Here is a 27,773-nt window from a genome sequence, read left to right on the forward strand (position 1 = left end):
GGGATGACAGCTGGAGCCCTGTTTCTCCTGTCCTTTCACTGTCCTGTCCCATGGGTCTTCACAGCAATGTGGGGCTGTAGAGAACCACAGAGAAGGACCAAGGAAGATGCTTCATACAAGAACCAGAGGGGGCAAGGAATGACATGAGAGGGCGGCAGAAAAGCTGAGGAGTAAGGCTCCCTCCACAGCAAAAACAACAAGAAGGTGAGGGAGAAAAAACAGGCACAAGATTGACTGAGACTAGGAAGAAAGGAAAAAAAAAACACAAGGGGCTGGAAAAGGAACGCAACTCTGTGGAAGGAGACTGGGAACTGGGAGATGGCAAGTACAGAAGCAAAGGAGGAAGAGAAAAGGAAGGCAGATACAAGGAGACAGTGTGAGAACAAGTCAAAGGACTGAGACAAGAAATGGCACATGAGGGGTGCAGACAGAGCAGGAAAATGCAAGATCCTAACGGCACGCTCTCCTCCAGAGTCTGAGACACAGCCCAGGATTTCTGAGCCTGGCCATTCCCTCCCTGCCTGCAGACAGCTGCGCAACAAACTGGCAGAGCATAACAGATCCTCTCCTGCTGGCCTACACGCAGCCAGGACCGACCACTGTCAGTCATGTTCAGTGGAGAGCTTGGACGAGTCCCGCGTGTTACATCAGTAACCCAGCTGAGGAAGGACGGGAACATACATGCACTGCCCCAGGCTGCCTAGCTGCTTATCTTATCTTTTCCTAAGGGGAAGAAAACCTAGGAAATGACACAGTAGAAGCAGTTTTTTTTTAAAAAAAAAAAAAAAACAAACAGGTGATTAGCACTGTAGAATTGAGGGCTTCTTAGAACTGAGTAATGGTAATTAAAACTGTCTCCTAGTGCTCGTATGCATGGAGGTCAGCCTGTAATTGTGACTGACCTGGTCACGTTTTCTTCCTGACAGAAGCTTTGTTATAATTAACACGCAAATTCTCTTTTTGCCCTTGTCCTTTAGAGCATATCCACACCATCAAACCAGAGGATGGATGAATTCTTGTCTCCCAGGTTCTTCAATAGTTGTTATCACTGCAGTAATCCACAAAATAAAGGACACTGATCCACAGTTTCCTGAAGACAGGAAACTAAGATATTAAAAAAAATCAAGTAAAAAGCTGCAGACACTGAGCGAACAATTCTGATGATCAAGACTTGCATTTCTACCATGCTTAGTCCTACTAAATATTTTCTGCATGCTGAGGACAAGCAGTCATTGACTTTTGTTCCAGATCACTGAGTTCAGCGTGACTGCAAATCAGACTCAAGACTCAGGTCAGGCACCCAGAAAAACAAACGGCCAGTGTGAGAAAACGGGAAGTACAGGTGGAAATCCTACAGGAGCAGCAGGGGCTGCAGAATCCTGTTTTCCAGCTATCTCCGGCAGCACAATGCCTCTCCCTCTTTCTGTAATCACCTGCCTCATCCACCACATCACCTCTCCTGACTTCTGCCCAGCTGGGGGGTCCCTGCGTGCCACTGCCATCAGATGATACTCCCCTGGCTCGGCACCAGAGCTGGCTGGGAAGAGCAGTGGCGGGTCAGCTCACATCAGGATGCCATTCATCCTGGGCACAGGTCTGGTGCAGCTGCAGGAGCGTGGCACCTGATAGCTTCTGAGCACCTCACTTTGCAAACTTGCAGAGGAGAGGGAGTAAATGTATAGAATACAGAGCATTCACGGATCGGCTGCATCCACTGGGTGGCAGGCACGTTTCACAGGATCGGGATACGTAGGTACAGAGGTATACCAACGAAGCCTCTTAAATACCGCGCTCGTTCCCTGTTTCAGAAGCAGCAACCAAACAGATACAGTAAAAAATAAGAAATATTAAAAAAAAAAAAAATCCCACAGAGCTTTGGTAGTAAAGTTACCATATTCTGCTTTTATTTTAACACTGGCATCTTGTCCACGGTTTTGGGGCTTTCAAAGCGCTGGGACAACTCAGGAGGCTGCTGAGCCCTGCGGGTGCCCCGTGACACCTCTGACCGTGGGCGCCTCACGATGCCCCCGTGGCCTCCATTAAGAGGCTTCCCCAAGCCTCCGTTGAACTAATTAAGGCCCTAACAGCGACCCCAAAGCCTGCAGAGGCCGAGCCTTTAAACCCTGCCCTCACTTAGCACGCTTGGCAGGGAAAAAATAAAAAATAAAACACAAAACAAGTTCGGGCTAACAGCTGTAAATGCATCTACGTGCGTGAGCAGCGAAGTTTTAGAGTTCAGCGAAACACAAAATCCAGTATTTTCCACGGATTTCCACTTCACATCTAAGCAGAACCGCCTCCAAGTTTGCTTAAAAGATGTTTCTGGAGAAGAGGCCGTTGACCAAGTTTCAACCCAGCGCATATTTTTATAACCAAGTTGTAAACTACATAAAAAGTACACTTATAATGGAAATGCTGACAAACGCATAACTCCTGCAGTTAGCTATGACAGCCTGACCGCAAGCCCTCCCCTTCAGCAAAAAAGCAAAATTACCTCCCCCCTCCTCTTACCACAGCAAGCGGGGGGCAGGGAGGAACGCACTGGTACCCCTGTTTAATCATTTTTATTAGGAATTTAGTCACTTTTTTTTTTCTTTCCCCGTTTATTACCCACATGTTGAATTCGCCACCCCCGTTTTTTTTTTGTTGTTTTGTTTTTTTGCAATAAACAAGCAGAGGGCCTTTTAAATTCATGACTCACTGCCCAGGCTTCCCCTCCACCCTCAGCAGCAAACAGATTGCCAGCTGCAGTCGATGAATTAAGATTTTTATTTTTTATTTTTTTTTGGTCTTGCAGCGGTGTTGGGCAACACTTCGCACAGCATCGAGGGGGCAGGAGGCAAAAGCGGGACGACTTTTACCAGAGGGAAAGAAAGCAGCGGCCGAGGGGGGCACCCAGCAGGCGAGCCCCAGGGCGGCGGGGCGAGGCTGCCAGCAGGGAGGGAGGGGCGGCGGCGGGGGGGCGAGGAGGACGACGACGAAGAGGAGGAGGAGGAGGAAAAGGAGGAGGGAGGAGAACCCAGCACCCGCACCCCCAACTCCACCAAAAATTGCCAGGGGGTCGCTGGCCCCTTCCCCGCGACCCCCTTCCCCTCACAGCCGCGGCGGGGCTCGAACCTGCGCCCCCCGGTGCCGACCCCCCCCCCCCCCATGCCCCCCACTCACCGGGGGCGGCTCCCTGGGCGTGCGGCTCCCCGCGGAGCGCTGCCTTCGGCCGGGGGACGAGGAGGAGGAGCAGCGGGAGGAGGAGGAGGAGGAGGAGGTGATGAAGGGCGGGTGGAGCAGAGCTCGGCTTGAGCCCTCCCGGCTCCCATCGCTGCGCTCCGCCCCGCTCCGCCCCAGCGGCACCGGCGGAGGGCAGCGGCGGCGGAGGCGGCGGCGGCCATGTGAGTGCTGGCGGCCGGGACCCCGGAGGACGGGCAAGGGGGCGGGTGGGCAGGGCTGGAGTCGGCCCTCGGGGGCTGGGGGTGCCCACGCAGCCCGCGGAGACCTCGGGCTGCAGCCTTACCGTCCCGTGGTTGCCCCCGGCCCCCCGGTTGTTTGTTTGCGCTGCCTTCCCCCCCTTATCTCCGCCCTTATCTCGGCCGGGCAGCTCCGCGGGGAGCTCCCCTCCGCCGGGGCTCCTCGCTGTTGCAGCTGCGGGTGCAGTTTGTGGAAGGAAAGCCCCCTTTTCTGCTGCCTCTTTTAAGGGCTTCAAATATTTAGGAAACACCTACTGATGCTCGAGCGTGTCTGGGAGGGGGTGCAAAGCGCAGGGGTTGCTCTATGTGAACTGACAAAGTCAGATGGTATCTCCTGCTCGTTTCTTTTACTTTTCAAAATATCCTTTTTCTTCCCTTAAAATCATACGAAATGGGTCCAAAATTTGAGATCTCGTAGGGAAGTATTTGGCAGTTCAGCTGTTGGAGCCTGTCTTGCAGACTCATAGTACATGCAGCAGTGTTCGTAATTTTAGTTCCTGCTAAATTTATACCTGAGCAGCTTCTTGACCCAATTTGTCACTTTTTTTTTTTTTTTTTTCATTCTCTCTTCTAACTCTTATCATATCCTTCCTGACGTGACCCATATCCTTCTTCATCCACAGCAGCAGACCTCTGCTCTCGGTAGATATTCCTGACTTCGGATATTTAACGCCGAAGGTTGGCTCGGGCTGCTGGCTTTAGGCCCCCTGTGTAAGGCAGGAACACACACCTGTGCGGTTCAGTTTGCCTCCCAGATGCCAATTTTAGGGTGGGAAGAGTGCCCCTTTGGAGGTGGTCTTCCCCATTTATTGGCATGAAAGAACTTAAACACCTGGATAACTTGCTTTTTAGACCACTGCCAGTAGGTGAGGTGATTTCCATGGGAGCTCCGTGCATGCAGAGTTCTGCCCGCTCCAACGTTGTCATGCATTCTTGTGTATTGTTACAAATGTTTGTCGTGTTACCTTTCAAGTAAGCGCAGAAAAATGACCTGGCTAAGCAGATGGACACAAATGTTCTTCAGCGCCAATACAAAGTCAGGCCGAGCAGCTTGGGCCGGTTCTGCTGTCTGCTCGGATTGTCTTGTGGGATTATGATGTGTGCGTTTCCTACTGGGGGCTGTTACAGGAGTGAAAGGAAGCAGCCCCTTGAGTTATAAATTGGAATTTACTGAAGGACTGCCAAAAACAAAATTGACTTGAAGGCCAGAGTTGTGCGCCCTGTTTCATGCAGGTGAAATTCCCACCTGTGACTACTCCGTAGGAGCCCACATACACAAGTGTATTCTGTGGCGGAGCAGAAAGCCAACAAGCAGGTGCATCAGAGATGCCATTTTCTTAAATCCTTATTTTTACATATCTTTTTAAATAAAATGTAGGGATAAGTGTCAAAGAACAGTTTTAGGTAGGATTACTGCCCTATAAATGAATGGAGTTGCTATGAATTCTTTGGGAGTGCAGATCGTTAGGGCTATTACGCAGGGACCTAGCTCACAGTACAAGAAGACTGTTGACTTCTAAGCCTCGATACCTAATGGTTTTAGTTTTACGTTCTGAGAGATAACCAATACAGAAAGGCTGAAAGATATTTTCATTAGAATTAGCTCTTTTGGAATGGCTTCCCTTGCAGAAGCTCTGCCGTGAGATGTGTGGATTTTTTCATTTTTTTTCTACTTCGATGCATTACAGAAGTATTATTTTGCTTTAGAAGTGCACAGTATTCCTCAAGAGAATTTATTAGTATTTCTGGAAACTGTGCCCCGTTGAGTGGCTGTTACAGACCATCGGTGATAGCTAGCCTGAATTCTCATATCTTCGTGTAGCCAGGAGCTAGGATCTGGGTATTTCTCACTTCACACACGAAGATGTGTGTTCAAGAAGATGGTGCATGCCCAGCCTGTTCGGTGCTCAAACCTGTAGAAAGCTGGAAGATATTAACCATGTGTGAAATCTTCGGAGTTAGCAGGTATTAAAACTAAAGAAGACTGATGAGCATGCATATGATGTCTTTCCCCTGAAAGGCCTCTAATTTGACAGATACATCCCTGCTACACATCCCCCTGCATCCCTGCCAGATTTCAAGTCTGGTGTTTCAGAACAAAGCTATTCAAAGCAAATACTTCCAGATCTTGTTTGCATGGCCAAATTACCTTTTTTTTTCCTTGTTTTCAGATACTTTTTTTTCTTGTATTCAGAACCACCTGACACAGTTAGTTCTTATTCCCTATCCTCCCTTTTATTTTTAATTTTTCTTCTTCCAGCCAGCATGTGGTAGGAACTAAAAACTCCATCCCAGTCTCACAATAAAGTTTGTCAAAACTTTCTTGACTGAAGGTAGTGTCTTTATTAGGGTTTCTTAATGCTTCCCAATATAAGTGCTGCTTGCACTGTCTGTTAAAGCATTAATAATTTGCCTAAGCTATGAGGAGAAGATGCTCACATATTGACAGAGGGCTCTGACTTGAGAGCTCAGGGCCTTGGACTCCGGCACTGCTGGAGTCACTCCTCGGGTTGCTTTCTGCATGTTGTCAACAGAACCTGGTCCTTCTGTGGGCTCCCAAACACTTGGCTCACATGCAGGAGGAGTGCACAACCCCATTATTTTAACACAGGCTCTGTAATTCTAATGTCTCAAGGAATAAATTGCACCAAGGAAAAATATCTGATTTGCAGAGCCACGTGTGGTGAGTGTAGCAGGTGCTGTTAATGGGGAGTTTAAACCTTCTTCTCTGTATTCTCACTCACCCTGAAGTCCTAAATGAACTTCAGAAATGTGGAAATGTTTTTAACATTGACACTATTTACACTCTGCATCTGTTTGGGGCAAAGAGTCACTTTGTTCAAGGTCCTAGAAAACGCTTTAATGTTAATTCCCTTATTTCTGCCTTTTCTGCAAGGACTTTCTAAAATAAAATGATTCCCTTGATTTTTGCACAATTATTCAATTTTAAAGGACCCTTGTATTTTAACTGCATCTACTCTCAAGGCTGTATTTGGTAGATTACTAAAAAAAATATCACCTATTTGACCAGTCATAAAGCAGGATTAGCTTTCAGGCTGGTGAGCAGAGCCTGTGAAGCACTGGCAGAATCCTGCTGAAGAGGGATCTTCCTGCAGCCCTGCTGGTGCTTCGCAGGCTCTGTCCCTATTACAGTGGCAGATGGGATTTGGGGGATAGTTCAGATGAGCTTGCTTTTTTTTTTTTTTTTGAGTGGTATGAACTCAAGTGGAAAATCTCAGCGTATAATACTCAGGGGACTCCTAAGTTGCAGAACTGGGACCATAATTTACACAATTAACTCTGTTAAGCGTAAAATAGCAGGATTTAAGGTTCCCAAGATGTCAGGTCCGCTGCACGGCATTGTATTTACCATCACAGAGCCAGCTCTGATCTTCAGCAACACCAACAGGAGATGAAGACAAAAAGCTTTTCTTGTCAAGGCCTCGAGGTTTGTATTTAGGTCCCAGGTGTGCCCTCAGGTTCCCCAGCGTGATCGCTCTGTGTAGCTACAGGGGTTTGTGGCAGATGTGATGACCAGTAGTAGTCTTCAGGGAAGAAAATAGTGGAAAAAATAGCCGTGAAAATGCCTCTCTTGTCATGAGTTTGGTGAGGGCAGCTGCCCAGCCTTAATACTAGCACTCACACTGATGCTCTTGAAGTCAAAACACGCATCCTGTTAGGTTAAACTTGGAAATCCACAGATGTTCTTGCACCCCCGAAGCATGTAGTGAGGCTGTTCCGCTATATGTGTGCCTTCTGTCAGAACTGGATCGTTGCCTTGGGAAAGTTAACACAGCTTTTAGCTGGAGATTCACCTTGGGTGATGTCAAAGGGCTTAGGGACAGTTCAGGAGCCTTACCTCAAAGAGGAAAAAGGGCCTAGAGGTATTTCTGGGCTCTGACTCTCTCCATCCCACTCCGCTGGTTTTCCAGCCCCTTTTAGATCTCCCAGGCTTTGGCCCTCGTGCGTTTTGGAATATGGATCTCGAAAGCCTTTTAATTAAATGTGTGACGAAGTAATCACCCAGGTTTAAAGTACGCTGTGTAGAGATGAGAGGATTTCTGTGTAAATCGGGAAGCCCAGCTGCTTTCTGGCTTCCCAGAAAATTGCTTGAAAAGCTGCGTGCTGCTAACACGCTTGCAGGTTGAAATATTTTTGCAGAGTGTATTCATCATACTTACACCTTGAAGTAACCACAGCCTCTTGGAAATCATGTTTTTACATTAAACACTGGTGAGGAGGCATATTTTGGTCTCTCTACTTCAATTTTAAGAGTGAAGTCAGGTCTATTTCTGTTACGAAAGATACGCTTGCACATAAAAGGTTCGGGGTGCTATTTTTGTGTGTGGAAGAAGTTTTGTTTTTATTGAATAAAAATGTCAGGAAGTATCTTCCCTGAATTGTGTGCATTGGTCCTGAGGTGGAAGGCAGAGATCAATTTTTTTGGACTAATCTCCTTGAATATTCTCAGTGTCATCTTGATTTTTTTAAATTATTTTTTTCCCCTCGTTCCTTTTATTTTAATTGAGAAGCATAGAAGTCTGTTGCTGGAATGTTTTCTGCTGAACCAAGGCATTGCATCTGTTCCTGCAAGCCAACAAGAAATGGAATTATTTCTGCAAAACCCTCATCTGGCATTAGGAAGAGGTTGTTGATGAAGAAACAGCCTTTATCTAATCGTAGGAGGGCTTGTTTGCTTTACTGGTGAATACTTTTACGGACCAGCTTCTGAGCTCTGGAGAGTTTTCCCCGTGTTTTCTCTCACACAGGCAACTTCTTATCTAAATGGCCTGGTTCAGAAATGCTCGCGTTGTTGCACGGGAACACCCAAACCACTTGCTGTTTTGTCTGTGACCCCACAGGTCCCAGTCTGCCCCGGGGTTCCTCTCATGAGCTCGCCCCGTCCAGAACCACACCTCCGTATTGCTAAGCTCGCTGCAGACAGTATCCAAAATGGGCTATGACGGTCAATCAAAAATTTACCCCTAGAAGCATTTTTGTAATGAAATGCGTTTTTTAATGAAAAATAGCACGAGTTGCACATTTCTGACAGTTCTGTGATGAATAGGGGTATCTGGTGCTGCTTGTTTAGCTTTGGCTTGTGTTGTCTTATATTTCTGGTTCTTACAGCATTATCTCCGTTGGAAAAAAAATAAAATATTGCAGTCTTCAAGGATCAGTTGGGTAAATCTCACTACTGAGCTGTGCTTTATGAACCACTGTAGTCAACACAGCTATTCTAGTTTGCCATAGCTTAAAAAAAAAGCCCCAAAACAACAACAAAACAACAATAAAATCCTCGTAGTGCTCAATCACTCAAGGACAACAATTTGGTTTAGTTTCCGAGGCTACATATTTTACAACCTGTGGCTTTGATTATTGTTTCAGATTGCACATCTTTTCTTTTTCCTTCTCCCCAGGGCTGATTATTGGAAATCTCAGCCAAAAAAGTTCTGCGATTACTGCAAGTGCTGGATAGCAGACAACAGACCTGTACGATCATCTTCTCTGCTAAGTCAACGATTCTGAAATACTAGGAATTTGAATTACGGCCTATTAAAATCACTTATTAATTTATTATTACATGAAATGTGTTGTTTAAAAATGCTTTTGTAATACTTGTGATATTTAAAACGTGTTCTGTGAGAGCCACGTACCTGCGTACAAGATGGTGTGTGCTGTTTTTACTTGGCAGTGCAAGATAAGAAGTGAAATATTTGATCCTGCTTTTTCTTCAGGATCTGTAAATGAACATTTGATCTGTCTTGAAACTTTGTCCACGCCTGTTCCTAGCCTTAGTATGCAAATGGAAAGCAAAACCTGGTATACATGCTGTTTGTATATGGCAGGCCTGGCACAGCCAGCGCTCTAAGCACTTAAAGGAAATTCCTTCAATTTCACACAGCCCACAGAAATGTTACTGGGTTAAAGAAAGGTGTTTCTGACTTGCAGACACCTTTTGCAAGACACCTTTTTTAGACCCATTGGTTTCTCACTTTAAGTTCTCCCTCCTGACTCGATGCCAAAGGTACTCCTGGAGCTGAGCTTCATCTGGTTTACAATTAGATACCTGTAACTCAGAAGCACATATGTGAGCTGATTGGTTTAGGTTTCTTTTATATAGTCAGCAAAGAGATATATACATTAAGGAGGGTATGTAGGTAACGTGTAAGCCTGCCTTCAGAAGAGGTGAATCATCATCTGGATGGGCATCCTCTGCACATCTGTTTGTGCAAAGAAATTTGGGGTTACTAGGTCAGCTTCAGGCACCTAACTTCTGAACTCCTAAGTGAGATCAGATGAGTTTTCTGTGAACCACATGAGGGTTTCAGCTGTCACACCTGTACAGCTTCTGAACTCCTTCCAGTTTCTACTGGTTTTTTTTTTTTTTTTTTTTTTTTTTTTTTTCTGGCAGCGTTTTGGCTTGCAGACTGTTGTGTTGTCCTCACTTACCCAACTCGCCCATCTTGCCTTTTCTCTCTCTCGGATTTGTGGGCCTGGAGACTGGTTTAAGTTCACAGGATCTTTGTCCTTAATTAGACAGTTCCTAACTGTACAATAGCTTATGTTTGGAATGCTAAATAGACCACATCATTTTTAAAAGTTTGCAGGAAAACCAACAAAGCAGGTTAAAAATAGGTATGCTACTTAGAAGGATAGCATAGAGAGGGAACCCAAATTCCTTGTTACTCATCTCTAATATATGTGCTGAATATTATTATTTCTGAAGTTTTAAATCTCTTCAATATGGAAGATGAACATTTATACTAACTTTTTTGAGCATTACTGTTTTGTCATAAGTTTTACGTTGTATTTCGCAGCATTCCTGAATGTATTATGAGGAAATATTTTATAGCTATAGAGTTAGCTGTAAATATTTTCAAACCAGGTTACATTTAAGCTTGTAGAACTAAGTTTAGTCTAATTAAATTTTAACTAGCTGCAATAAATTACAATTGTACGTATTATTTTTCCTGTTTTTTCTTGTTTTTTTTTTTTTTTTTTTAGAGCATAGAGTTTCATGAAAGAGGAAAGAATCATAAAGAAAATGTGGCAAAAAGAATTAGTGAGGTAACTCAATTATCTTACTTGCACAAATACATATATTTAATCACTTTTATTATCAGACTTTTAATTTATTCTCTCGGGCTTTTGTTTTGTTTTAGATTAAAAAGAAAAGCTTGGAGAAAGCAAAAGAAGAAGAAAACATGTCAAAAGAATTTGCAGCAATGGAGGAGGCTGCAATGAAAGCATATCAAGAGGATTTGAAAAGGCTTGGAATCAAGCCAGGTAGTTCATATAGTTGCCAAAGGACTAAAGACAAAATTGAAAGAATATTGAAGGAATATGAGACTAGGCCTCCAGGACTGTGTTTGCTTGTTTGTTTTTTGGGGGTGAAAAAAGGGGAAAAAGAAAGAAATGTGAGCCTGCAAATTGCCAGTAGTAGAAGTTGCAGTACAGATTGTTTTTAGCTGTGGTGTCCTCAGGTGCATGGAACAATCCAATTTGGAACAGAACATTTAAACAATGTGAAAGAAAAATAAAACAAAACAAAAAAAAACAGTAGGTAGTACTTTGAATCAGCAGTGCAGTTTCCCTCAGTTAATTTTATGTTTCACTTTTACCACTTGGAGACAAAAGTTCCTATCAAACAGGAGGACTTGGGCTCCCACTGATATCAAGTAGTAGAGATTAAAATCTCCTACTCAGCTTGCAGTTCAGCAAGTACCTTTGTTCAGTTAATGCAGAGACATATTATCCTTTCTAAAAAGTTGTGGTTTAAAGCTCCTGTTCTTTTTCAGAACTCTTTTAGTTTCTTTGGGTTTAGTCAGAGCTCATCGGTCCTTACAGTTTTTCTTTTTGTGTTATTATTCATCTTTTGATATTTGGACATCAAAAGGAAGATATTATCTTATAACACTATCATATTATTAAAATGAAAGAATATTTGAATGTCATCTTTTCAGTTTGGCTACTACATGTATAACACTAATGACTAAAAATACTCCTAATAACAAAGTTTCCTATTTGCTGTTACATGAGTGACTGATATTTAAGCTGAAAGTAACTTTTTTTTTTTTAACTGAGTATTATTTTTCTTTAAGATGAGGTAGGTCCCAGTTCAGCACTGAGTAAAACACAGAGTAGCACAACAGAAGATAAAGGAAAGAAGGAAAAGAAGGAAAAGAAAGAAAAGAAGGAAAAAAAGGAAAAGAAAAAAAAGACATCTCCGGGTGCCTCAGAGCCACCGAAAGTTGAAACAAAGGAGTGGGTGCAAGGACTTTCTCCTGAAGGCTACACTTATTACTACAATACAAAAACAGGAGGTAAAAATTAGTGAGGAGCAAATGCAGATAGACTTAGAGCATACAAATGACTAAAGACAACCTGCATTTCTTTATCCTTCCGGTAACTCAGTAGGAAGCTGATTATTAAAATCTGAACAATTAGATGGAATTTTTGATACTTAATAATCAAGACTTAGGCATCCGGAACTTGAGACTGTATTTGCTTTTTCTTAATAATAATGGGATAATGCAGTAATTCTTCTGTTTCTGGAAAATGCTAGCCTCTTGGAGGTTAAATATACAAAAGATAGCTGTGCTTTTTCTAAAAATGCTTTATCGGGAATGAGAAGTGAACTGGACGATTATTTGGGCATCAGTCATGCCCAAGTAAATGAAGGCAATTATGGATTGCTGTCTGATTGTTTCTTTCCACATTTATAGGATTTATCTAACTGACTGACTTCTGTTGAGGAGCAATGTGTTATGATCTAATTTAGAGCATAAAAGCAACCCTCTTTTATGATTAATGAGAACATAACAAACCATTTCTTATAAATTTAGAGATGACTTTAGTATTTACTTTAGTCTTTCCTTCCACAAGGTAACTTGCAAAAGGTAAAAATATTGTGTTCAGTTTCTTTTGACCTATGCTACCATTAAAAAAACGCTCTTTTTGTATCAAACTTCCAGTATCTGTGTATCAGCCAGAATTTAATAGTCTGGCAGATGAGTCCTGATAAAGCCAACTGTAATTATGACACTTGGTTTATTGTTCATACTATAGTTTGATCAAGGATAATATATATATTCTGATGGGAAGTATCTATGTTACACTTTGGATGGGTGCACGTATCAGTATCTTAGCAGGTAGATCTTTGTTTTTTATATTGTTAAACATGAACAGGACTGAGTGATGGGTGAAATTTGTTTTGTTTTGTTTTTAAGAATCACAGTGGGAAAAACCTAAAGGATTCCAAGGCAACTCTAAAAATTCACAAACGGTAATCAGACACTGTTATTTTATCTTTTTTTTTGTCATTGTCACTTACCAGAAATAAGCTAAGCAATTTGCAAGTCTCTTCTGATTGCAGATGATAAATTGTTTACCGTAGTAAACTTAGGGAAACATAACATAACGTAAGTATATAGGATCGTTTATGACATACATGGTGAAAACTGAAATTCTACTGTACGTGTTTTTTTTGGATAATTAGTATCAAGGGAAGAGAAGAGATAGTGATGGTTATGTTTTTACAGAATATGTTTTTTTAACATGTTAGCCCATGGAATTGAAAGCTTTTGGAAAACTCTGAATAAATTCTATTCAGCTTTTTGTAGCTCTCCTCTCCTTTTACAGTAAGATGGAATATGAGCATTGAAGAGACATCAGATCTAAACTACAGCTCATGAGTTTCTTCTACCACAGTGATGTAGAAATCTTTAACACTTAAAAGAAAAAAGGAATTCTTCCTTTTTGACGAGTGCTCAGTGAGAAATAGTTGTTTGTTATGTGCATGAAGAAATGCATGGGTGTTTGTGTGTTCTGTTTTATAATGACCACCAAGCACTGTGTGAAAAACACAGAGGCTACATTGTCTGGTAGTAAAGAAAATAATATCTTTTTGTGTTTGCTTTAGGATACATTTATGTGATAGTCTGTCTTTGTTGTAGGTTTCTTAGAGTCATGGTTGCCATCTGCAAGAAGCCTTTTAGCATTTTAGATTTTTTTCCTGATTTAAGGGACAGACAAACCTGCTGGATAGTCCAAAGATGGAAACATTTATTATCATCATCAGTGGACTTTCCCCTGATATTTTTCACCCCAGGAATTTAGTGCTTCACAACATTAAAAGCACTATTTGTACAACGTTCCCATGAATTGATAAGTTTTTCCCATTTTCAAGATAAGTGTAATAGTACAGTATGATTTAAAGTCATTGTTGTCTGCTAATATTGGATTTTCTGTTGGAGAGAAAAAAATCCCATCATTTTCAGAATGCTTGACATTCTTTCACTCTATAGTGTTGCATCTTAGAAGGTAGCCTTTGTTTGGTTCTGGGTACTTACAGAGGAGAAACTGGTTATAGTAGTGTATGTTTTGAGGCAATTGAATCAATTTACAAAATGTAACATTCATTGTCTTTATTCTCTCTCTCTGTTAGGACAGGCTTTTATTTCAGAAACGCAGATTTTTTTTTCATCTAGTGTTTATTTCTAAGTGTTTTTCATGTCAGAGCTGCCCAACACATGCTACTCTGGCTTTCTGATTCCTTTCCCCTGCGGTTTTGCCCAACTTGTTAACCAATTCTTCAACTTTATCTTTTCTGTCGAGGCGTAGCTTTGCAGTGTTTTTAATCCAGTCTTACTCTAGCCTTCCAGTGAAACAGGTGGTCCGGTGACTCATCAAATTTGGTCCTTGGTGTGTGTCCTGACAATGAACTCATCCAGGGAGTAGAAACCTCAGAGTTTAGGTTACTGCTTGTTTCCTTGAATCAGCCTTCTGGGTAGTCAGAATTGCCAGTTCAGGAAGGCCAGATGGAGGAGGGAAGGAGCTGCCTTCTTGGCAACAGTCTGAAGTTAGCTCGTCTCAGCTGTATCATAAAAACACACCTTCGGCCTCAGCTATCTCTCTCGTGCCACATGGCTGTATTTTGCCATTCCTCCCTCGCCCTGATCTGTGACTTTGCGGTGTTTTTAGTCACTTCAGCTCCTGCTAAAAACGTGCATTTAACTGCTCCCTTATTTTGTCTGAGCTAAAGATACTGGGAATGTTCCAGATCTCTAGCAAGGACTCACGTTTCCCACAAATTAAAGGGCATGTTTGCAATTTGTCGGGCAAGTGAGATTCACAGTCCCTCCTTGATTTATAGCAGGTTAGCTTCCTGCTCAGTCTTGACAAGAGGTGCAGAGAACAGAGCAATGAAAGGCATGGTGAAGGCTACCTACAGCTTCACTTAGATCGATGTCATGCTTGTTAGCATTTATGTAGTAGGACGCTCAGAGTGCCAAATGTCAAATATCTGCTGAAAACCTAAACCTTCTCAGGATCTAACTGTAACAAAAAGGATAGGTTGCACATGAGAACAGTCTTTTGTCCTCTTTCTACTTACATAAGATAAATTTTCCTTTTTTTCTCTTGTTTGAAACTATCACATTGAAAATTTTGATAGCAAAAACTAGAGGAAGCTTGATCACTGAAGGCTTTCTTGCTTTTGCCTGCTCTGAACATACTGGCATAATTTTTTTGTTCCTTACATAGTTTTCTACAGAGCAGATGAGAGCCTCTGCTTTTGTTTTAAAAAGAAAAACAAGGTTTTCGTGGAGTATTAAGCAAACGGATAGGAATGTGTGTGCAAAAATCTATACATCTATGTGTGTATATATACACAGAAACTTTTATTCATGCAAAAGTGATGTATGATGAAACTACATAGAAGTCCTGCCCAATACAGGGGAGTGGGTAATATTAGTAGTCAAGGAGCAGTGAAAAAGTTCTGTGTGTAAGTGTTGCTGAAATCAGGTTCTTAAGGAAGATCTTAACTCATGTAAAGTATGATTATTTATTCTGCAAGTAATTTTTATTTTAATTACATATCCACAAAGACATACCAGCGGCAAATTCAGCCACGTTTCTCCTGCGTTGGTTAATCAGTATGAAAAATCAATGTTTTGTTGAAATTGGTGCTTTTCCAAATCAAGTAAATTCATTGGCGTGCTTTCCTGCAAAGGTTATTTCTTCAATTATTTTTGGTGAATGTGTACTTTGGAATAAATTTTAGAAGGCTATTTTGTTTGCTTTTGTTTATTCAGTGATAATATTTCTTGATACTGGTTTTCTATAGCTCTGAGAAAACTTGCAAGTCTTCCAGAGAGGTTTTTCCTAGTCCTACTTAAGACAATGAACAAAATGGGAAATGACAAGTTAAGATGTGAAGGCTTTGGAAAATCAAAAACATGTAAAATAATGGACTATATCATAATTTGAACTGTATGGCATGCTAATTATCCCATATTTGAAAAAAGCTTGTATATGGATTTGTGGTTCTTTAAGATAAGCAATTCAATCTCATTTGAGTCAAAGGGAATAATTTGTAAGAGTTTCAGGGGTTCAAGCTTCAGACGGGTTTTGAAACAGTAAAATTACCATGAGCAAAAATATTCAAGGCATGAAGTCTTATATTTTGTAAGTGATTCTTTGGCTGATCCTTAAAAGTCCTTTTTTTTTTCATTACCTTCTGTATCTTTTTCTCAGGGAGCAGTGTGGGTAGAAGGTGTCACTGAAGATGGTCATACCTATTACTATAACACACAAACAGGAGGTAAGGAGTTAAGCTCTGTTTCAGAACAGGGGGGGTTCAGAGCAGCATTTTATTTTGCAAATAGCTGTGTTTTAAGGCCATTGTTCTATATTTTTTAAGCTGTTACCTTAGTTGAAATAGACTTGTTGCTTAGCCCAGTGCTGGTTTTATGAACGTATTATGAGATCATCTACATTAGTGCTTTGCAGGTTTTTTTAGACCTTTAACTTACAACTCTAAGATATGTGTTCCTCATTTCTACGTATGTATTAAAGTTTTAGTTTGGAAACCCAACGGGATAGGATTTTGTTGTATCAGGTATATGGAGCTGAAGTTTAGGAGATCCTAAACTTTTCCTTTTGTTGACATAGGATTGACACAAGAGTCCAGAATCAGAGCCCCTACTTCTTTTCCCCATTTTTTTCTTCCCTGCATGGGGAACTTTGTGATAACTACCCCAGAACAGGCATTTGTTTTCTAAATCTGTTCAAATCATGTATGGTCAACGGTGCCTGTCTGGAGAGCAAGTGATTTTATGCCAGCTCTGAGTTTTCCTTCTGCTGTTGGGTATGAAGTGGAATTCCTAATGATGCCAAGAATAGGAAAGAAAAAACAAAACACTTTCAGTTTTTCAGCATGCCACCTCCCTTCTCAAATGATTCGTGGTTTCTCTTCTGAAAGGGAAGCGAGTTGCTGGTTATTTTTAAACATTGCCTTCTAAGTTCAGACATACATTATGCCTTTGGTTGTAACATTTTTTAAGTTCTTCACAGACATGTTGCACTTAAGAAGAATGTCTTTATAATCATTATGTTCGGTAAAACTTCAGACTGTGAGATTTTAAAGTGATCCTGTATTTTTATCTAGTTGTAGGTATCTTGCAAATGCTTGAAATACTTGTCAGCTCTGCTAATGCTAATCCTATTTTCTGAAGAAAAGACAAATTGTTAGCCAAGGGGAATATTCGTAGTGTCTCATCTCAGGCATGTAATTTAGGAGGCCAGTATCCCTAGGCTTAGCTCCTGCTATGGATCGTGCTTCAGAGGGCTGCACCTTAATCTAAATGTGATACCTAAAAAAGAGTTTTTTTTTTTCTCAGTTACTGGTCTAAAGCTAGATGACAGTAATGCCCTTAAGAGACTGTTTTGTTGGAAAGCCACCTGTTGTCAGTTTTTTACACCTTTACTTCCTCATGATTTAGAAGCATACTTCTGAAGTGTTGTTTTCAGCTAGGGATTTATTTGGAAATAAAGTAATTGGGAAAATAGTAGTTCTGTTACATTTGAAAGCTTATATAACATTATATATTAAAAGTTGGTATGCTTTTACCTAATTGCTACTAAAAACAGCCTCAAGACCACTGATTAAACTTTTATTTAAATACCTTCTCTCAATATATTTGCTGGAATACTAACTTCTAATTGAAAATGGGGTCATATCCTACACGTATTTTTGCCTTTTCAAATTAATGTTTGTATTCCCTTGTTTACCTGATAGCTATTTAATTAGAGACCTAACCTTACGGAGATGAGTAGCAGAGGGGAAGGTTTTATCTGCCCTGAAAGCTAAGAAGCCCACAATTAGCATTCCTTACCTCATCCTTTCTTTGGCATCAATGGATAACTCCAATGAAATAGGTACCTCCAAAGGTGGTCTGTCCTGTTTTAAGATGAGAGGGACCAGAGTCTTTTGGACCATGGTTTGCTATGCATGATGTTTTTCTTAAGCACTAATTAAAACAAGTTTTATCAACAGTGAACTTGGTTGTCATGATGGTATCTTTGCTGAGAAAAATATACTGAACAAAGGCAGAGGCCTTGTGCTAAATTATTTGCTGTACATCTGCATAAGGCAGTACTGCTTCTGAAAGGTGATGCTGTCAAAGCAATAATAGAATTAGATACATAAATAATGTGATTATTCAAATATCTTGGACAGTATCCACGTGGGAGAAACCTGATGGTTTTGTTTCATCTTCAAATGACAACAGTCAGCGCGGCAAGCATTCTGAGGAGCGTGCAGAAGCAGGTTCCAAAGCATCTGAATCGGACTCCGATCAGGAAGACAGTGAAAGTGAAGCACAAAGTCCAGGAAAAAAATCCAAGGTAAATTCTCTCTTTAGATTTATTTTACATATACTATTCACTTCCAAGCATAAAACCTCATCTTTAATCTCTTGTGATAGGCCATACGCACTGTGATGAGGTTAAACCCTTATGACTGAAAGTAGAATTTTGCACTTTTTTGCATAGTGAAATTAATCTTTATTTCAAGTTATTTGGCACATTAGTGGCACTGTTCCAGAATACAGAGCATGAACTTCCCTTCAGCCAACCTGAAGAAGAATTCTGCAGCAAGTGTGATGTACTCTGAGAAAGTAGACTGTCTTATCTCTGAAATAATCCAAAAAGTTAATTGGCATTGGCAGCCCACAGTACAAGATCAATTATGTATATTTGTCTTCAGTTTTGAAACTTCACATAAAGGGTGTGATTATGGCTCTGGTTGGGTCAGGTGGATTTCTGAAAGTGGTAGTTCAGAACCAGCAGAGATGGCTTACATATAAATTGTATTAATAAACGGGTGTTAATTCTAAAATCCATATTTTTGTATCGCTGTGCATCATTATAAACTACCACATGTTGGGCACAAACTGTATATGTGCATGCCCTGAAAGTTGCATGTGATTTTTTTTTTGGCCTCTTGTTTTTAAGTAAGCTGCTATTGTCTACTCCTAATTAACTTCAGCCATGATAGACAGTTTTTTTTTCAACTGTGCATAAGATGAAAGCTCAAGGAGAAAAATATAAAGATTTTTTTACAATATGATTTTATCGTTTCAAATTACTCTTGGTTGAAAATTATGAATAGTAGATAATAAATAAAAGACATAAAATAAAGCTACGTTATGTTTTTATTTAGGCATTTTTGCTTAAGGTGGGTTTTTTCCTCTTTAGAGGAAAGGAGATAATGATGAAGAATCAGAGGAAGGGAAGTCTCCCAAGGCTAAAAAGTTAAGCACTTATGGGACATGGCGGGAAGTTAATCTGGAAGAAGAGAGAACATCAGCTTCCAGAGATTATTCCAGTGACACGTCTAAGACCAACCCTTACGGCAAATGGAAAGCAATTAAAAATGAAGAAGAAGAAGAAGAAGAAGAAGAATCAGGGTGAGTATCTTTTTACCACAGCACTTTGCATAATGTTTGTTTCTGGAATCTGTTTTCAAGAGCTGAATCTTTTTCTTCTTGACTTCTGGTGGAATTACCACAGCTTTTATTGGGAATGTAGCCTGAAGTGCAACTCTGTTCTTGGAGATTATTTAAAGTAATAGCTCTCCATTGAGGATAGCAGTGCCATTTTGTTTTAGTGCAGAATTTCACCACAAGTACTAAGTAAACTGAAGTGATTTTGAGGATAGTTGTCATCCATCATTTTTCTCAAAGGCTGAGTATCAACTGCTTAAACGTAGTTACTCTAAGCTTATGTTCCTTATACATTGGCTCTTTCAACAATCCCATTCAGCTGACTCTAGCTTTTGTAACTGTTTTTTCAACTGCTTCCAGCCTTGGAGCAGCATACGCAGCTTGCTCAATGCCTCTAGCTTCCAGGCTAAATTCTTTCTGATGAATGATTAGTTGTGCTAACTCTGCCTGGAGTTCAAGATCTTCTAGGGCCCTCAGCAACCTGATCTTGATCATACGGCTTTGAATCTCTTCCCTGTCGGATCAGTAGTTGCTGATATGAGTGTGCTTTTTGAAGACTCCAAGTGAATTCTACCTAATGTGGGCAGAGTTGCTTCCACAAGCAGTGAATTATTCCTCAATTCATGATGCTTTACTGATTCTGACTGTTTACTTGAAGGACACAGCCCTTTGTAACAGAATTTTATTTGTCTTACTTTAACCCAGTGTTGTAGTAAAAGAGTTCTGTTTGAGCTCTCATTTTTCTTGCTCCCTAACCTCAAAGTTAAGCCAAAACAAAACAAAATGCACTAAAACAAAACAAAATGCACTAAAACTTCTTCTGCTGTCACTACGGATAAGTACTGGATGCTGTCATAATGTGTTGGTAGACACTTCCTGTAATGATTTAAGTAAGGAGTTGAAAGACAAAGCATGTAATCTGGTTATGCCAATAGTAAATTGGAAGCTGTCTCTCTCTCACATGTCCAGCTGATGCAGTGCAGATGTTTTCATGACTTGCATCTGATCAGGATTTGTGTGTGTGTGTTTGGTTGGCTGGTTTGTTTTGTTTTACTGCACGATGCCTGAGGTTGCTCATTTTCTTCTGAAGCATACTATCTTTTACGGTGAGTTTCCTGCTACAGTGCCCTCTAGGAGTCTGGAAAAACAGTTCTGGGAGAAAGAAATGAATCTTTCCTTTCCTTCTTACCCCATTACACAGCATTTTAGTTTCAAATTATTCAGCAGGTACCGTTTTCTCACAGTTTGGTTAAATTAAGCACAAATACACTTGGAGATAATAATGTTGCTTGGTAAGTTCCCATAACACCTCCTGTGTTGGGTCAGCTAACCACTCCTTGTCTCCAGAGCTGGTAAGTTCTTTCAGTGTTTTTGGAAAGCACTGTGCAATAAAAAGTGCTTTCAGCTACTGAACCTTATATAAATCAGTCTGTACTTTAACGCACGTGTAACCAAGACAAATGCAGTTGTTCATTAGTTACTTTCAGTTGAGACTAGATGCAGTACTAACCACTTTCAGGAGATTTGCTTTTTAGGGTTACTGCCACAGTCACATTTTCTGGACTTGCAGTCATGCCCATGGCTCTTGCTCAGGTGCGCGGGCTGATCCTTGAAGCACAGGAGCCAACACTGGGTGTAGTACACGAGATCACACTAAACTAACACTCAGCAGTGCTGAAAGATGTCTGTATTCCTGGCCAATTCATACGAACGTGCCCCCTAAGTGTGTCTCTTCACAGTAGTGTTATGCTGCTGTGATTCTGATTGTCTTGTGATCTGGATCATTTTCTGCCAACTGTTCAGCCGCTCTCCATTTTATGTTCATGCCTCTGGTTATTCTTCTAGAACACGTGTTTGCCACTGACCCCCTAAAAAAGGTAATTTTTAGACAGTATCCGTGATTATTAGCTGTGGTCCTGTGCTATGAAGCTGCTCCTCCCAGCTTTGGGTTGTTGGCTCATGTGGTAGGCCTGTTCCCTGCTCTGCCATGCAGAGCCTTGAGGATGGACACCTGAGGAAAAATGCTAAGTAGCATTTTATCAGCAAACCACTGCTAATTACTCACTGGCCACCGCCTTTCAACATTGTTTATTTTTATTTTTTTTTTATTTTTAATTCTGTTACGCCACCTCACACAGAAGAAACCAAGAATGTTTTTCTTGATCCCTGTCATGATGATGATCTTGGCTAGAAGGCTTCAAGCTCAAAGCTGCTTTGACGATTAAATATGGATATCACTGTCTGTAGCACACGGTATTCTTTTCTCGATGCAGATTAACTCTTTGGTGTTTCCCTCTCTTCCTCCAGTGAAAAAGTGGACCTGGAGCTTCCTAGTACAGAGGGTGACAATATGCCAGCTCCAGTGCTGGAGGTTCCAGAAGATGCCCAGGTGATATTCACAGAGAAGACCGTTACCTCCCTTGGAGACCTGACGGAAGGGGTGCCCACATTTAAAAAGAGGAAATTTGAAAATGGAAAGTCCAGAAACTTAAGACAAAGACTAAGTGATCAGTAACAAATCATTTTAGATTCCATTTAGGCTGGAGAGAATCAAAAGTTTAATATTTTAAACAGGCTTTTATAAAGAAAATGTTGGATAGAAAATAAGGATTTATAGGTATTAAAACATACGTGAGTTGTACTATTTTTTATTTTATTTTGATGTGAGTGCATTTGGAATGGAAGTTTGTGTTATATTACTTATGCAATATTGTAAATAGTTTCAATTTTTGTTTTAACCATGCCATCTAAGTTCAATTTGCTCTGTGTATGCTGTTTTAAATACATTTTGTCAGGTTTTTTACCCCTTTTCTAAGGATGGGACAATGTGCTAATGCTTAATCTAAAACAATGATACAGACCTTTTATTTTTACACAAGAACTGGATCAGTGGCATGTACTAGAGAGTAAAATCATCCCCCAAGATAATCTATGTGGAGTAGTTTCCTAACTAATGAGTAAAAGTACTGTGCTTACTAACCTTTAATTAATTGCTTGCAAAATACCAGGCGATGGGAGTTCCAACATTTCAAGTAGATGAACTGAAAGCTGTTTTTAGGGGAGTTAGTCACACCAGTGCCTCTCATTCCCAATGGTAATCTAAAATAAATTAATTGTGTACGTGCATGATAAATTTGTTAGAGCTCTGCAGAAGATTTAAGCCTGGTGAGTCTGATGTTTACTAACAGCTCTAGAGCCACCTCTGTCACAGTAGATTTTTCTGTGTTTTCTGTGCTTTCTTCCTCATGTATTTTGCTTTATTGTTGTTTTTTCTAGAATTTTGCTTTCTTCTTACACATCTGGTTTTCTTTTTTTTTGATCTTGTTTCCTTTTTGTCTCTTTCCTGGTAAAAAGCAATCACATGATATTGTCATGAGAAAATATTACAAAGATCTAGCCCTGCTACAGCATACGGCATCCTTTTGAGACTGGTGGTTCTCCTCTGTTGGTGAGAGGAACGCGCTGAGTAGTTGCAGGCAGCGCTACGTAGGCTGAGAGGGGCTAAGCATGTTAAGCTTCATCATTCCCAGTGCTACAGGAGGGGAAAACAAAAGACTACTAAGTGGAGCTGATGGCTGAACTGCCCAAGCTGGCTGCTCGGGCTATTAGAAGTTGGCAACATAAATGCCTAGGCATTTTTTTAAGGATTTTAAGTTTGACTTCTTAATCCGATGGGATTTGTTTCCATTTAGCATCCTCAAGATTCAATGGCTGCATTAGAAGGCAGCTCTGCTTCCCTGCTTCTCTAGGTATCAAAAAGAGAGCCATAAAGGCTGAAATCAAGAAAGCATTGAAAAACATGCCTCCCTTTCTAAAGCCTACAGTGTTTTGCTCAGGAGAGTCTCAGTCAAAAACAGGGAGTGGAGTTAAGGTAGCTGTCAGAGTCCAGCAGAATACAGTTGGTAACTGCTGAGCTTGAACTTCTTGGAGAAAAGACCTAATCTGTCAGACCAGCTGGCAAAGGAGTGGGAATCTGGTCTATCGTGCATCACAAGGGAGGCTGAGGTCCTTTTTTTTTTTCTCTCTCTCTATTGTGTGACATTTGTTGTGTGTGTAGAAGAGTTTTGGGGTATCAATTTTAATCATATGTGTTTGTTTGTCAGGGTTGTATTTCTTCTGATGTTTGTTTTGAGACATTTGAACATTTTCTGTCATGTCTAGCTCTGCGTATTAATTTGAAGATACAGGTGACTACTGGATGCTCTCAGAGTCCAGGAGATGCAGAAATAAGTACATTTACTCCAGACGAAAGACCTCACATGCAAGGCTAGAACAGAAATTCCCTTTCTACCATGGAGAGGTTGACAGGTTTCTTTTTCATAATCACATGAAGCACTTTCTTAAAAACCGTGCTCTACCAGCAGTTCTCTTCCTCCATTCCAGTCTGAGGTTGCCTAAACTGTAGGTTAAGGCAGATGAAGACCGTGTGTGATGCCACTCATACGTCCTTAGCGTATTGTAAAAAAATCTCGATACATCCCTAGGCCACATTTGCCTTTTTTACATGACTGCATCGTGCTGTCTGCTGCAGGTGCCTGCTGTGCTCTGCCAGTACAACCAGCTCTTTCTGCTCCTCGGCCACTGCCAACTGCTGAGTTAGCAGCTGATCATTCTTTCCTTTCAAGAAACTGTTTTCTTATGATTTCGTTTTGCCCTGCTGTGCTCATCCTCCTCCTGTTACTCCTGAAGTATATTTATTTCTTTCTGATGTATCTGCAAAATGATTTCATTACTTACTAGTGCTCTTTTTCTAAGGACTCCGCTTTTAATATCCTCTCAAGAGGACGTCTTCCCATGCTTAGTGAAGTTCCCAAAACGTTGTCATTTTCTCTTTAAAATATTTTGTAATATTGAAATCCTCATAGGCAGTGATTCAAGATACCTGTAACTAAATTGCTTAAGCGGATGTTAAAAGACATCTGAAAGGAGAAGTGTTCCAGGCTTGTTTCCTTGTGGAGCTACTGTTAGTAGTAACGTGAACCAAAGGTCTTTGCAAAGTACTGACTTTCATAGACAAACCAAAGCAAGTGTTCACCTTAGGGGAAAAAATGAAATGTTTTCTTTGTTTGCCACGAGTCAAGCTGGGTTCAGTAACATACTCTTGCTTTTGCTGATGCGACTTCTCAAGGCAGGATTTCACCAGAAGTGCAGCTCTTCTCTCCCCACTGCCTCTGCGGACCAGTTTGGAGAGACCAGTTTGTTGCTGGCCCTCAAGTGTAATAAGAGCCAGTTGAAACAAACGTGATACTTAGAAAGTTGCCCTTTAATTTTGCACTGTGCTGTCATTTGATATCCTTACTGTGTGTTTAAAGCAAACGTTTTCTCTTGTGTACAAAAATGCAGTCTTGTATGAGAATTAAGGCAGACCCGGTGTTCCAGGACATCTGTTCTGCAGAGATAGCTCTCCCTTCTGCCCTATCTCCCTGCCAAATCTTCTGCTCTGGAATTTGCCATAGGAATCCTCCAGGTATTACCATAGTTACGCTCCTCATCTGCTAATCCTTCCTTGGGCTGCACCGCCTCTTTGCCAAGGAATGTTCCTCTTACTGGTTCGGAAGAGCAGTGTTTTGTTTTCAGCAGTTTGAGCAAGTCACTTCACGACATTGTGTCCTTGTTTTCTTGCATCACCTTTCACCTGCCTCGTCTGTTTGGAGGGAGAGCTTCACGGCCTGTCTCCGGTGTGTGCATTTTGACAGTGGGGCCCGCCTGGAGTTGGCGATGCTTTCAGAAGCTCGTATGTTGCATCGATTAACAGGGAGGATGGTTTTGCTTGGCGTGGAATTCAGTGTGACGGGAGCTGCGCAGGGAGCACCTGCTCAGTTCAGCCCAGGTTATGGAATAATCTCTGTTCCGATTTAGGCCAGGCCAAGTTTTAACCCTGCACCTGGGAATTTGTAGAATGAAATCCAGACTTTCCCAGTAGAGTAAATGTTTGTTGTTGCTTGACCCGCGTAGACTCGGGCTGTGCTGCTGCACCATTCAAACCAAATATATTCAGATTGAGAGGATGGGAGGAGTAGCCCTGGTGGGGATCTGAGTTAAATTCACTACCTGTGCAGCTATAGAAATGTTTCTCCTTCCCCCCCCCCCCCCCCCCCAAAATAATGTATTTCCAGTGCATACGTTGGCACCTCAGAAGGGGAGTAAAAAACCATTAAATGCTGCCTGCCTTCCTTGGTTTGCTTTTTTGAGTCGTGCCTCCCCCTCCTTGTACTTTTTTATTATTACTGGTGTCTTCCGCAAGCTGTCTTCCTCCAGTAGTCCTATATTTGCAAATCTCCGTCTCACCGCTGTGCCGTGCTCTTAGCATACACCTTCCCCTCGTCCCTGCTGGGCTCTCCAGAAGGTTTGGTCTTCTCCTGTGTAGGCCGCCGTGTCTCCACCTCCCAGCTTCAGCGGCGTGCTGCCTCCACCTGCTCGCCTCATGCCCTGGAGAAGCACAGCCACAGCTGTTTTGTCTCTTTGTGTTCTTCTGTTTTTTTTTCTGTGGAGTTTGTTTTCCCGAAACAGATTTCATTCCATTCCTCACAGAGGGCTCGCAGCCCTTCACTCCTTGCACTTGCTGCTTCAAAAGCTGTCCGTGTCCCTTCGGCTGTCTGCTGCTGCAGTCCTTCGGTTGCTGTGTCAGCCCCATCTTTTCGGTCTCTTGCATCTGCCTCTCGGGTCCTCTTACCTTCTACCTGCTCCTCAACGTAGGGATTGTGTTAGCCGCTTGTGTGGTTAATAAGTCCAGCTTTGTGAAATGTTTTGGGATATAGCTCGAACAAAAGTTTCTGTGCAAAAAGTAAATAAAAACATTGCAAATTATCTGCAAGAGGCTAAATTTGCCCAAGAGGATTCCAGGAGAACGTCAGCAGACACAGGTTTGATTTTGACCTGTGCATGTAGAAACAGGCTGCGTGAAAAACCAGCGGGCAGCGCTACGCAGACCCCGTGCTAAAGACCGGATTTCGATCCTTGCTTTACCGAAGGTGCAGTGTGGAAGGAACCGTGGAGTTGTTCGAAAGCATTTGTTTTACTTTGTAAGTGTTGTCTGCAAAATCGAACAGCTGTCTTCCCAAACAACTTCTCAGTCACAAAGACAGAATGTTGCGAGCTCTTGAAGTGGAGTTGATAAAAAATACCAAATAAAGCTTTCATTTGAATGATCGCTGCTGCTGCTGTTCGTGTACTCAAGGGGGTTGGGACAACCTGGGAGAATTACGGGTGCATCTTCTGTTAAAAATGGGGTCTGGGGTAAATACAAACCCATATGGGTATGTTAATGTGGAGGTGCTTGTTAAAAGAAGTATTTCTTTAGGTTGTGGTCACCGATGTAGTGCCTGGGTGCTCTCCAGTAGCTTATTAAAGTGTTGCTGGAAGTTGCTTTTTTCAGTGCATCCATTATAAGTAACAAAGGACCTGGGTTAAAATTGTTAATTTTTAAGTTCCCAGCAGAATACAGTCCAGGTTTGCTGTGGTTACTGTTTAGCAGCGCTGGGACTGTGTCTGAATACCTAAAAACTTCTGATGGTAACAGGTTGTTAGCCTTCCTATTCGGTGGTTTTAAGAATGAGAAGCAATTAAAGACGCACGCTTTTGAAAGGTGGGAAATGAGTGTAAATTATTCGCATTTCGTGGCCAGGGCAAAAAGGTGGTGCTATTCATGTAGCTGGTGCTGGAGGTCTCAGGTGCCTGAATAGCAGCGGGTTTTGGAAAATTATGTCTGAAACAGAACTCCAGGCATGGGGTAGCAGTGGCAACGACTATCATTGTCATTTGAAAGCTACTTTCCTTGCCATTTTGACTGCTGCTACATTAAAGGTAAAGAAGTTTTCCAGATATCCAAGTGGAACCTACATTAGAAATGCCAAATAAAGCTCAAAAGGTAAATAAAAAAAAAAAAAAAAAAAAAAAAAAAAAAACAAGCAAAAGCAGTTCTTCAGCTGCTGCCCTTTATCTGTGAGTTGTTTGCATCCATCTGCCAGGAAGTGTTTCAAAGCAGCAGTCAATCCTTACAGCTCCTGCTTTAAAATAAAGCTGTAGGAAAAAGTGGTAAAGCCTGATGTGTAAAACCACGCTTAGGGATTTGGGGAACTAGAAAAAATGCCTTCGCTGCTTTGACATTGCCCCTTAGTGTCTTGTCTAACATTACAGACAGGTGAATTGTGAAAGAGCCTGACATGTTTCTTAAACTAATGAGCATTTATGATCATACAACAAATAGGAATGTTAGCACAGCTGCTGTTTCCTTGCGGTGTCATTTTGGGGAGTAAAACTGAAATATTTCTTGCTCCAGAGAAGGTAATTTATTTATATTATGCTAGCATCCAAAATGAAAAAGGCATAAAAATGAAGCCCTTGCCTTAAAAATCTTACACTGAAGAAAAAATAAAATAACAAAAACAGAGGTTTTTGTTATTTTGCAGAGGGGAGGATAACCTTCGGAGAGGAACAGTCCAGTGGCACAGAGCGTATACCACGACTTACACACTTCCTTGCAGGTGAGGGTTGGACTGAGGCAAAAGAGGACTGATTAAGG

At 41.4% G+C, this 27,773-nt stretch overlaps 2 protein-coding genes across 2 annotated transcripts in view; one reads left to right on the forward strand and one right to left on the reverse strand.

Annotated features, from left to right (window-relative positions):
- Positions 1-3,268, reverse strand: part of ELF1 (E74 like ETS transcription factor 1) — an 87,555-nt gene extending 84,287 nt beyond the window's left edge. Inside the window, exon 1 of the mRNA XM_035322025.1 lies at positions 3,166-3,268. The gene's annotated coding sequence lies outside the window, so the exon portion shown is untranslated. The remainder of the gene's footprint in view (positions 1-3,165) is intronic.
- WBP4 (WW domain binding protein 4) lies at positions 3,264-26,402 on the forward strand. Its single transcript, XM_035322063.1, has 10 exons — positions 3,264-3,386; positions 8,882-8,954; positions 10,470-10,532; positions 10,628-10,751; positions 11,567-11,788; positions 12,695-12,750; positions 16,002-16,068; positions 17,986-18,152; positions 19,005-19,216; positions 21,560-26,402. Coding segments are annotated over exons 1-10 (1,194 nt in total). The 5' UTR covers positions 3,264-3,384; the 3' UTR covers positions 21,768-26,402.
- The last annotated feature ends 1,371 nt before the right edge of the window (positions 26,403-27,773 follow it).

This window comes from Oxyura jamaicensis, chromosome 1, assembly GCF_011077185.1.
Source record: "Oxyura jamaicensis isolate SHBP4307 breed ruddy duck chromosome 1, BPBGC_Ojam_1.0, whole genome shotgun sequence".
Lineage (NCBI taxonomy): Eukaryota > Metazoa > Chordata > Aves > Anseriformes > Anatidae > Oxyura > Oxyura jamaicensis.